This window comes from Lampris incognitus, chromosome 17 (assembly GCF_029633865.1).
Source record: "Lampris incognitus isolate fLamInc1 chromosome 17, fLamInc1.hap2, whole genome shotgun sequence".
Classification (NCBI taxonomy): Eukaryota; Metazoa; Chordata; class Actinopteri; order Lampriformes; family Lampridae; genus Lampris; species Lampris incognitus.
The window spans coordinates 135,292-147,971 of NC_079227.1; the positions used below are offsets into that span (position 1 = coordinate 135,292).

Here is a 12,680-nt window from a genome sequence, read left to right on the forward strand (position 1 = left end):
CGGCTTGGTGGCTTTGGCCATGGTGAATGTCAGTGGCTGGTGGTCTACAAACACAGAGAACCGGCGGCCTTCCAGCAGCAACCGGAAGCAGCGGATGACGAGTAACAGGCCAAGAAGCACCTGGTCGAAGGTACTGTAATTCCTCTCACTGCTGAGCAGCTGGCGGCTGAAAAAAAGCAAGCGGCTGCCAGTCTCCGCCCACCCACTGCTCATACACTGCCCCCACTGCGTAATCTGAGGCGTCCGTGGTGAGTGCTACTGAGGCAGTTGGTGATGGGTGCGCCAACAAGGCGGCGTCAGCCAGTGCAGACTTAGCGTCCTCAAACACCCAGTTTCTCTCTTCCTACCAGTCCACTGGGCCCTTGGGGTCCTTACCCTCCAGAGCATCATATGTAGGGGGGAGGCCCATGGACTGTCGGAGCGGTGCACGATGCCGAGGCGCTCCATGTTGGCAAACTCCTCATGGCGATGGCGAGCTTGGCTGGGTCAAGGCGCCATGCACGGGCGTAGACTGGGGGGCCCGTGGTGGTGATGTAATGTTCCATTCCATGCTTGGTGACTGCTGATGAGAAGATGGGCGTTGTGAGGTCCGGAAACTCAGCGAGCAGACGCTGAAGTTCATCCCCAGTGGCAATCATGTTGGACAAGCCGATGGGACCCGCCTCCCCCAGCGTACTTGGGTAGTAGCAGAAGGAGACGGCGTCAATCAGGTGGCGGTTTTTAACGTCTACCAACAGTCCATAAGTGCGCAGGAAATCCGCACCCATGAGGGCAATGGACACCTTCGCCATTACAAAGTCCCAGCTGAACTGCCGGCTTCCAAAAACCACCTCCACATACCTCATGCCATAGGTGCGTACGGGGGTGCCATTAGCAGCATCCATGTTATAGAGAGTAGATTATATTAGATTATAGAGATTATATAGATATTAGATTAGTTTGTATTATAGAGATTATATTACAAAGATCATACTAGTATATTAAATTGGATTATACTAGATTATATTATAGAGATGATATTAGATTGTATTATATTATAGAGATTATAGTCCGTTTAATGGAAAACAAGATGTGGAACCACAAACCAAAGGAATCATGAAACCCAGCAATACCACAACTGGCCATAGTTCATGTAATTGCTTCCATTTATTTTCAACTGTGGTGTCTCTGATGATCACACATTTTTATTTTTCAAACTATAAAACAAAAATCAATTCTTCATTTATTTGAAAAGCAAATAATGGATTCAATGTCTAATTTTCTATTATAAATGTGAAATGACAACATCGAACTTATACATCACAAATATAGAGCACATCATCAGTGATGCTGGCACAAGTCCTCAGTGCAAGAATTTGAAGACAGCAGCATCACATATGACTCCCAAATGACTACCATGCATTCAGTGCAACCAAACGGGTTTCATAATAGAGCACAGTTCCCGAGTATTACTTGGAGCAACTGAAAGAATGTGTGGGCACAATGAGTTTATATAGTGATGGTAATAAGTAGTTTAAAAAGGTGGTGTCTGTGTTAATCATCCTGTCCAGTTTTGGTACATACTTTGTTTATATAACGATGGTCATAAGTTAAAGAGGCTGAGGAGTGCCTATCTATCCCCCAAAATTCTCACCAACGTCCACCACTGCACCAGAGAGCACCTTGACCAGCTGCATCTGGGTGTGGTACAGCAGACCAGAAAGCTCTGCAGCAGGTCATCTAGGCCGCCCAGCATATCACCGGTACCCAGTGCCCAGCCATAAAAGACATTTATCACAAACACTGCTTTCAAAGGGGTTTTAGCATCAGCAGAGATCCCACCCATCTCAACCATGGACTGTTCTCCCCCCTGCGCTCTCGGAGGCACTACAGGAGCCTCAGAGCCCGCACTACCAGGCTCAAAAACAGCTTCTCTTCCCAAGCTGTTGCCCACCTGAACCCGGCTACCCACTGAATTTCTGTGGATATTTTAAATATTTTGTACTCGTGCTCTTTTTTAACTTATTTTTAGTTTTTGGTCTTCATCTGTACATATCTTATACTGTTTGCTGTGTTTGTGTATGTCTGTCTTGCACTGTTTGGCGAAGCCACAGCCCTTATTTCATTTTTAACATGTGCCTGCACATTGTTTTTAATGACAATACATTGAAATGACTTGAATTGAATTGAATTGAAGAGGCAGCCGGCGATTTCCTGGCTGAGCTTCTTGAACCGGTGCCAATGTCCTTCTGGTGTCCAGGACCCGATCCAGGACAACTCACCTGATGGCTTGGTACTCCCCCTGGGAGGACACCAGTGGGTTGCCTATTCCTCCTCCAGCCACCGGAACACCGACAATGTGCTCTCAAAGATGTCCAAGAAGGCCTCAGGGTCATCAGGAATGTCATCTTGGGGAGGGTGATTTGGGGCTGATGAGTCAGGGAAGCGGCCCGATCAGCCCTGCGGGCAGCTGATGAGAAACACAGCAGTTCCCTCAGGAGAGCCCGGTCATCTGCCTCCTGCACGGCTATCTCCTGCAGGGCTTGCATCTTCTGGTCCTGTTGCATCCAGGCTTGGCTCTTTTGGAGATAGGTGATTTGGTAGAGGAATCACTCCAGGAGAGATTCTTGGTGCTCCATACTGCACCTGTATGGGCCACCATTGTGGCAAGTCTGCTGCCATGAAGACAGGTGGTATGGAGGACAGACACAGGTTTAATGAAACACGGGGTTTTATTTATAGAACTATTTATTATCACATTATTATACATTATTACAGCTATTTAATATTAACTATTTATTACAATGTCAGAGTCTGGTCAGCGCATCGCACAGGCCGGTACTCAACCATACTGGAGCCTCTGATGCTGGGCTCCCTCTCCGTTTGCTCAGTGTCTTTCTATGTGTCTTGTCCGTGTCGCTTTCTTTTTTGAAAAAACTTTATTTTTATTATTTTGAATATAGAAACTTCACAGAATACATACATAAAACAGGAACAACAGACAGGGTCATCTACGGCAATGTGAAATGCCAAACATCACTCAAATCAGAAAACAGGGGAAAAGAATTGGGCTAGCAGATTGGGTTTGGAGGTCCTTCGTGTCCATAATTGTCCTTTGGGGTACCATGGTTCAGCACTTTGACCCATATTAAAACAGGACACTCCTAGAGGGAGTGTGTTCCTTCATACATTCACAAGGCCCGCTTCAAAAATCCCAGCACAGAAAAGTACAGCGTTCTCCACACAGAGCAAACGTACCGTAATGAGATCACCTCAGATCCAAGTAACATCTCCACTTCTTCCAGTACCTGTGACTTTTCTCAGTGTCATGTCTCAGGTCCAAGTAACATCTCCACTTCTTCCAGTGCCTGTGACCTTTCTCAGTGTCATGTCTCAGGTCCAAGTAACATCTCCACTTTTGCCAGTACCTGTGACCTTTCTCAGTGTCACGTCTCAGGTCCAAGTAACATCTCCACTTCTTCCAGTACCTGTGACCTTTCTCAGTGTCATGTCTCAGGTCCAAGTAACATCTCCACTTCTTCCAGTGCCTGTGACCTTTCTCAGTGTCATGTCTCAGGTCCAAGTAACATCTCCACTTCTTCCAGTAACTGTGACCTTTCTCAGTGTCATGTCTCAGATCCAGGTAACATCTCCACTTCTTCCAGTACCTGTGACCTTTCTCAGTGTCATGTCTCAGGTCCAAGTAACATCTCCACTTCTTCCAGTACCTGTGACCTTTCTCAGTGTCATGTCTCAGATCCAGGTAACATCTCCACTTCTTCCAGTGCCTGTGACTTTTATCAGTGTCATCTCTCAGATTCAGGTAACATCTCCACTTCTTCCAGTACCTGTAACCTTTTGCAGTGTCATCTCTCAGATCCAGGTAACATCTCCACTTCTTTCAGGACCTGTGACCTTTCTCAGTGTCATGTCTCATGTTCAAGTAACATCTCCACTTCTTCCAGTACCTGTGACCTTTTTCAGTGTCATGTCTCAGGTCCAAGTAACATCTCCACTTCTTCCAGTACCTGTGACCTTTCTCAGTGTCATGTCTCAGATCCAGGTAACATCTCCACTTCTTTCAGGACCTGTGACTTTTCTCAGTGTCATCTCTCAGATCCAGGTAACATCTCCACTTCTTCCAGGACCTGTGACCTTTTGCAGTGTCATCTCTCAGATCTAGGTAATATCTCCACTTCTTTCAGGACCTGTGACCTTTCTCAGTGTCATGTCTCAAGTTCAAGTAACATCTCCACTTCTTCCAGTACCTGTGACCTTTTTCAGTGTCATGTCTCAGGGAAAATGCTAATCCTTCCATCTTATGAATTTCTTTAACTATTTCTATCCAGTCTGAGGTTGTCGGACACTCGCTGCCCAGTCATTTCCTGCTTATTGCTTTCTTGCTACTTCTTAGTAATAATATTTGTAATACGTATCTGTCTTGTTTATTCAGCCCAGTTGGTATGTTTCCCAGGTATATGATGCTGAACCTGCGATCAAGCTGTGAGCTGATTATTGATCTGATCACAGTTACTACAGCTACCCAGTAAGAGGAAATATTAAGGCACGCCCAACATATGTGAAAATGGCTAACATACATATTACCACACCTTCTCCAACATTGTCCGTGTTCTGGGTTGTTGGTCTGTAAGATTTTGATTTGTGGAGTTATGAAGAACCTTAGTGTTTTTCCAGGTGAATTCTCTCCACATTCCTGAGCTAGAGGTGCTGGACTGTGTCCTACAAATGTTTAGCCAGCCGTCTTTGGTTAACTGTATGTTACCTTCTGTCTCCCACCTTGTTTGATACATTGTGGAGAGGCCCCTATCCAGTTGTAAAGCAGAACAAATCCTGGAAATCAGTTTGTGTTGGTATTACCTTTTACACACATTGATAAATGTTCCTGTCAGGCTCATTCCCTCCTCTCCAATGGTTTTAATGTTTTATCAAAATAATGTCTCAATTGAAGATATCTGAAGAAATCCCATTTCTCATAGGTTTCTGTGAGTCTTTGAAAGGAATCTAATCCAGTGTCGGAGGAAATTTTGCAATATGAGGCGATACCCAAATCTGTCCAATGTTTAAATCTGTTGTCCAATTCAGCTGGTGTGAAATCTGTAACACATGCTACCCAACATAATATTTGTGCATTGCTTTCAAATCAGGCCTCTAAATTACAATCCATTTAGTCGGACTTATCTGAAAAATAATTTTTTTTTGAAGAGTTTTGTCTTCCAATATAGGCAGGAGAGGTACACTTATTAGATTTTGTTCTAAGCCCTTCCATTTCGCATCACACTTCGGCTCACACCAACAGACCAGAGAGTGCAGCTGTGCTGTTCCACGTTTATCTTAAGGCAGTTGTAATGTGTGAAATCTGATCCATGGTTTTTGTTTTCCCCAAATAAACGTTGACATCATCCTATTCCATTCATTAAATTACTTGGGAGGTATGTCGGCTGGCAGTGGCTGAAAGAGGAATAGGAGCCTGGGTAGTATATTCTTTTTTTATCTTTCTTTTTTTTATTTTTTTCCTCCCTTTTTCTCACCAATTTTACTTGGCCAATTACCCCACTCTTCTGAGCCATTCCGGTCGCTGCTCCACCCCCTCTGCTGATCCGGGGAGGGCTGCAGACTACCACATGCCTCCTCTGATACATGTGAAGTCAGCAGCCGCTTCTTTTCACCTGACAATGAGGAGTTTCACCAGGGGAGCGTAGCGCGTGGGAGGATCATGCTATTCCCCCCAATTCACCCGCACCCCTGAACAGGCGCCCCGGCCGACCAGAGGGGGCGCTAGTGCAGCAACTAGGAGACATATCCACATCTGGCTTCTCACCCGCAGACATGGCCAATTGTGTCTGGAGGGGCGCCCGACCAAGCTGGAGGTAACACGGGGATTCAAACCGGTGATCCCTGTGTTGGTAGGCAATGGAACGGACAGCTATGCTACCCGGATGCCCCCGGGTAATATATTCATCTTAATAATGTCTATGCGGTTGTCCATATTTGTCAGTAATAATGACCGGTGATTTAGGGTTGCTTTGATGTCTGCTGTTATTGGAGTATAATTGTGGCCATAAATGGTAGTTAAATCTTTCGGTATTTGTACTCTGAGGTATTTAATTATGTTACCTGTCCATTTAAATTTATACATTCTATAAATGTTTTCATGTGGTCCCTGGTTAAAGGCCAAAGTCTGAGCTTTAAGTAAATTTGATTTGCTAACCAGAGTATGAGCCAAATTGTTTAAGTAGGAGCAGTAATTTAGGCAGACTTAATTTGGGGTTAGTTAAGGTAATAAGAATATCATCCACATACAGACAAATTTTATGTTGTTTGTTTCCAATCACTATCCCAGTCATATCTTTATCCTCTCTTATCACCTATGCCAGTGGCTCAGTAAAGGGTGTGAAAAGTGTGAGACTAAGGCGGCACCCCTGATGACATCCTTTTTCGAGATATACTGTTTTAGATAAGGACCTGATAAGGACCTTTTTGCCTTAGTTTACAATTAATTGCCTTTAAGTTGAGTGCTTCACAACCTGTACTGGATGGCGGGTTGGTTTTCTGTCTCAATGAATTTACCAACCACTGCTCTGCTGACGAGATTATCGAGTATAGATTACAGAGTATAGATTATGACTAATTGATGACTTAATTGATTATGGCTAATGACTATTGCAAACTGTTCTCTTCTCTAACATATATTTTCTCTCTCTCTGAATGATGTCTTCTCCTTTCTCTTTTTCTGTGTTTGAATGGTGTCATGTGAGTCTCTCTTGCATGCATGTGCAGTCGGTTCTCCTCCCAGGTCTCCGTGGTGATGGTGGTCGCCATTTGGATGCTGCCTGCCCTTCCACTCCTCACATAAGTTTTTCTTTTTTTACATGATGATGCTGGTCACGTGGCTTGGGTCCTGGACTGCTCCGTTGGCATCTGGACACTGCTTGGCATCCTGTGCATCATGTTCTACATAAATTTTATGTCCATTATAATTCTGTTATCCTCTTTCAATGTTGTATTGTGTAAATTGTGTGAACACAACATCCATTGCACACTGTCCGTCTTGGGAGAGAGATCCCTCCTCTGTTGCTCTTCCTGAGGTTTCTTCCTATTTTTTCGCCCTGCTAAAGGGTTTTTTTAGGGAGTGGTTCCTTATCCGATGAGAGGGTCTAAGGACAGGATGTTGTGTTGCTGTTAAGTCCACTGAGGCAAATTTGTAATTTGTGATATTGGGCTGTACAAATAAAATTGATTTGATTTGATTTTGATTTTAATTCTGGCAGTGGGGGAGCAATATAGAGAATTCAGACATTCACTTACCTGATTATTGAAGCCGAAGCGTTTAAGAACCAAATATAAATATACCCAATGGACTGAGTTCAACATCAAGACTGATAACTAAAGATTCCATGTCACTATTCCTCATATGGTCCATGAGGTGGAGAACCCACCACACATTGTCCTGGGTTTGCCTGTTTTTCACAGTGCCTGTCTGATCTATGTCTATCAGATCTGGGACAATATTTTCCATTCTTTTTGCTAGTATTGATGCATATAAGCTGTAATCAATGTTTAATACTCATATAGGTCTATAAGAGTTACATTTTGCCTTGTCTTTGCCTGTTTTAGGGATTACTGAGATTATTGCCTCTCTCCAGTAAATCGGTGTTTCCCCCCCTCCAAACTGCGTCTCTTTCTTAGTATCTCTCCCGGGGCGTTTTTTCCCCACATCTCTTGTAGGGTGTCTTTTTTCTCCAGCACCTGTGTTTGTGTCCATATATCAGTGTCAGTGAGTCAGTCCAGGACCCAGCTTTACTGCAGAATATGAAGGGCATGTCGTTAGACTTACACACCTTAAGCTGTTCATCAGTTAGCTTCAATATCACGCCTGTTCCCCCGCGACCCACGCCCCTCTCGATCTATTTGCAGCCGAGGCTAAACCACACCCACTACCACAAAGCATGGTAATACAAGTTGTCATAATAACGATTATAGGAAAATCTGGATGTGTATAGTATTGTGCTTTTTCAGGCAGAGTTGCAAAATCATTTAAAACACAACAAAGAACAAAAGTGTAATTTACTTTGAAGACCTTATTTAAATTGTCTGTTGGTCTGTCCATCTGTCTGTCTCTCTTCCTCCATCTATTTTCACAGGTTGCACGATGGGAACACCGCACACAGGGTCTTACCAGGCTGTTTGGTAGTTCTTACCTGGCCTGCTACAGCCTAGGCTTTCTGATCATTCTGCTTAATGTCTACCGCAGCCACAGGTGAGTGAACCACATACGTACGTACATCTGCTCTCTTCTCCACTCCACTCCACTCCACTCTACTCCACGCTCTCTCTCTGTCTCTTAATGTCTACGGCAGCCACACGCGAACCACATACATCTGCTCTCTTCTCCACTCCACTCCACATTCTCTCTCTGTCTGTCTGTCTGTCTGTCTGTCTGTCTGTCTGTCTGTCTGTCTGTCTCTCTTTTGCAGAAGTCTGTGAGAGTGAGTGTGCGTTTCGGCATTTTCTGTGTTTTCTATTTTTTTTGTGGTTCGTGTTTTTTGGGGGTTATATTTTGACAGATTTACTTTCATGGTGGTGTGTTTTGATTCCGGAGCGGGTTCGACTGGCCCGGCTGTGAGTCATGCCGACTTGCGGAGTCGGAGGCATGGGGCTGGAGGAGCTCACACGCTGGCATGGAGCTAAACTCTGTTCGACTGTCAGTTGCTCAGTGGAAGATTGCGGTTTAGCAATCGGTGAAATCGTTGGTTATGACAGTGTTAAGCTTGCATCTAGAATGAATAGTGGAGTCATTGTTTTTCTGGACAGTATTGTAGCGAATTCAGGGGGCAGTCCAGGAGACTGTCGCCACAGCCGAGATACGAACCCGTGTTTCCCGCTCCGCAAGCGACAACGTTAACCAGTCGACTAAAGGACCCTTTAGCCAAGGGCCAACGTGTCTACTTATCCATGCACGTTACAAGTAGAATGGGAAATATGGCTGTACAGAATAAGACTGTAGTAAAAAACCTGGGTGTCATCATTGATTCTGAGTTGGATTTTAAATCACATATCAACAATGTTACAAAGGGTGCCTTTTTTCACCTAAAGAATATTGCTAGAATTTGACCTTACTTCTCCCTGGAAGACGCCAAAAAGGTGATGCGTGCTTTTATCTCTTCGCATCTAGACTATTGCAATGCACTTCTTACTTGTTTACCCAAAAAAAAGTATCGATATGCTGCAACTAGTACAGAATGTGGCAGCAAGGCTCGTAACAAAAACCAGGATGAGAGATGACATTACCCCAGTTTTAGCATCTTTACATTGGCTTCCTGTAGGATTGAGGATTGATTTTAAAATTATTTTCCTTGTGTTTAAAGCTCTACATGGTTTAGCACCCTCAAACCTATCTGACTGCTTATCTGATTATGTTCCGAGCCGCTCTCTTAGATCCTCTGGTGCTGGCCTGCTCAGTGTCCCTAAAATGAACTACAAAAAGTATGGCGAAGCAGCATTTTGTTTTTATGCACCGACGGCTTGGAATAGACTCCCCCAACAAATAAGAGGAGCAATGTCCATAGATAGTTTTAAGAATCAGCTCAAGACCCGTTTTTATGCTCTTGCCTCATGCTTTTAATTAATTCCATGTTATATTTCTTTTATTCTGATTTTTTTTTTATCTTTTATTGTGGTTTTATTTCTTGCCTTGTTTTATGTTTTTTGGCTAGGTCTGTGTTTTATTACCTTTAACTTATTTTATCTGTATTGTTGTTGAGTTTTATTTTTTCCCTTGTTTTTAATATAAAGCACTTTGAGCTGCATTTTATGTATGAAAGGTGCTATACAACTCTACTACTACTACTACTACTTTCGGCTGCTCCCGTTAGGGGTCGCCACAGCGGATCATCCGTTTCCATTTCTTCCTGTCTTCTGCGTCTTCCTCTGTCACACCAGCCACCTGCATGTCTTCCCTCACCACATCCATAAACCTCCTCTTTGGCCTTCCTCTTCTCCTCTTCCCTGGCAGCTCCATATTCAGTATCCTTCTCCCAATATAACCAGCATCTCTCCTCCGCACATGTCCAAGCCATCTCAATCTTGCCTCTCTTGCTTTGTCTCCAAACCGTCCAACCTGAGCGGTCCCTTTAATATAATCGTTCCTAATCCTGTCCTTCTTCGTTACTCCCAGTGAAAATCTTATCATCTTCATCTCTGCCACCTCCAGCTCCGCCTCCTGTCTTTTCATCAGTGCCACTGTCTCCAAACCATATAACATAGCTGGTCTCACAACCATCTTGTAAAACTTCCCTTTAACTCTTGCTGGTACCCTTCTGTCACAAATCACTCCTGACACACTTCTCCACCCACTCCACCCTGCCTGCACTCTCTTCTTCACCTCTCTACTGCACTCCCCGTTACTTTGGACAGTTGACCCCAAGTATTTAAACTCAAATGCCTTTGTCACCTCCACTCCTTGCATCCTGACCATTCCACTGTCCTCCCTCTCATTCACACATAGGTATTCCGTCTTGCTCCTTCTGACTTTCATTCCTCTTCTCTCCAGTGCACACCTCCACCTCTCCAGGCTCTCCTCAACCTGCACCCTACTCTCACTACAGATCACAATGTCATCCGCGAACATCATCGTCCATGGAGACTCCTGCCTGATCTTGTCCGTCAACCTGTCCATCACCATTGCAAACAAGAAAGGGCTCAGAGCCGATCCTTGATGTGATCCCACCTCCACCTTGAACCCATCTGTCATTCCAACCGCACACCTCACCATTGTCACACTTCCCTCATACGTATCCTGCACCACTCCTACATACTTCTCTGCAACTCCTGACTTCCTCATACAATACCACACCTCCTCTCTCGGCACCCTGTCGTATGCTTTCTCTAAATCTACAAAGACACAATGCAACTCTTTCTGGCCTTCTCTATACTTCTCAATCAACATTCTCAAAGCAAACATCGCATCTGTGGTGCTCTTTCGTGGCATGAAACCATACTGCTGCTTGCTGATCATCACCTCTCGTCTTAATGTAGCTTCTATTACTCTTTCCCAAATCTTCATGCTGTGGCTGATCAACTTCATACCTCTGTAGTTGTTACAGTTCTGCACATTGCCCTTGTTCTTGAAAATCGGTACCAGTATGCTTCTTCTCCACTCCTCAGGCATCCTCTCACTTTACAAGATTGTGTTAAACAATCTAGTTAAAAACTCCACTGCCATCTCTCCTAAACATCTCCATGCCTCCACAGGTATGTCATCAGGACCAACTGCCTTTCCACTCTTCATTCTCTTCATAGTTGCCCTCACTTCCTCCTTGTTAATCCACTGAACTTCCTGATTCACTATCCCTACATCATCCAACCTTCTCTCTCTCTCATTTTCTTCATTCATCAGCCGCTCAAAGTACTCCTTCCACCTTCTTAGCACACTCTGCTTGCTTGTCAGCACATTTCCATCTCTATCCTTGATCGCCCTAACTTGCTGCACGTCCTTTGCAGCTCGGTCCCTCTGTCTAGCCAATCGGTACAAGTTCTTTTCTCCTTCCTTAGTGTCTAACCTGTCATACAATCACCATACGCATTTTCCTTTGCCTTTGCCACCTCTCTCTTTGCTTTACACTGTGTCTCCTTGTACTCCTGTCTACTTTCTTCATCTCTCTGACTATCCCACTTCTTCTTTGCCAACCTTTTCCTCTGTATAATTTGCTGTACTTCCTCATTCCACCACCAAGTCTCCTTGTCTTCCTTCCTCTGACCTGATGACACACCAAGTACCTTCCTAGCTGTCTCCCTCATTATTTCTGCAGTGGTTGCCCAGCCATCTGGCAACTCTTCACTACCACCCAGTGCCTGTCTTAACTCCTGCCTGAACTCCACACAACAGTCTTCCTTCTTCAACTTCCACCATTTGATCTTCAGCTGTGTCTTCACCCGCTTCCTCTTCTTGGTCTCCAAACTCATCCTACAGACCACCTTCCGATGCTGCCTAGCAACGTTCTCCCCTGTCACCACCTTGCAGTCTCCAATCCCTTTTAGATGGCGCCTTCTACATAAGATATAGTCCACCTGTGTGCACTTTCCTCCACTCTTGTACGTCACCCTGTGTTCCTCCCTCTTCTTGAAATATGTATTCACCACAGCCATTTCCATCCTTTTCGCAAAATCGACCACCATCTGTCCTTCCACATTTCTCTCCTTGACTCCATACCTTCCCATCACCTCCTCATCACCTCTGTTCCCTTCACCAACATGTCCACTGAAATCTGCTCCATTCACCACTCTCTCGTCCTTGAGTACCCTCTCCACCACGTCGTCCAACTCACTCCAGAATTCTTCTTTTTCATCCATCTCACAGCCAAGTTGTGGAGCATATGCGCTGATAACATTCAGCAATACACCTTCAATTTCCAGCTTCATACTCCTCACTCTGTCTGACACTCTCTTCACCTCCAGCACGCTCTTGACATACTCTTCCTTCAGAATTACCCCTACCCCATTTCTCCTCCCATTCACACCATGGTAGAAGAGTTTGAACCCACCTCCGATACTCCTGGCCTTACTCCCCTTCCACCTGGTCTCTTGCACACACAGTATGCCTACCTTCTTCTTTCCATCATGTCAGCCAGCTCTCTCCCTTTACCAGCCATAGTGCCAACATTCAAAGTTCCAACTCTCACCTC

The 12,680-nt window shown here is 44.7% G+C and overlaps 1 protein-coding gene across 2 annotated transcripts in view; it reads left to right on the forward strand.

Moving 5' to 3' along the window:
• pemt (phosphatidylethanolamine N-methyltransferase) overlaps positions 1 to 12,680 on the forward strand; it is a 79,765-nt gene that overhangs the window by 15,911 nt on the left and 51,174 nt on the right. For both annotated transcript variants that reach the window (XM_056297479.1, XM_056297480.1), the window contains exon 3: positions 8,142 to 8,257. In XM_056297479.1, the coding sequence (XP_056153454.1) occupies positions 8,142 to 8,257 (116 nt within the window). The remainder of the gene's footprint in view (positions 1 to 8,141; positions 8,258 to 12,680) is intronic.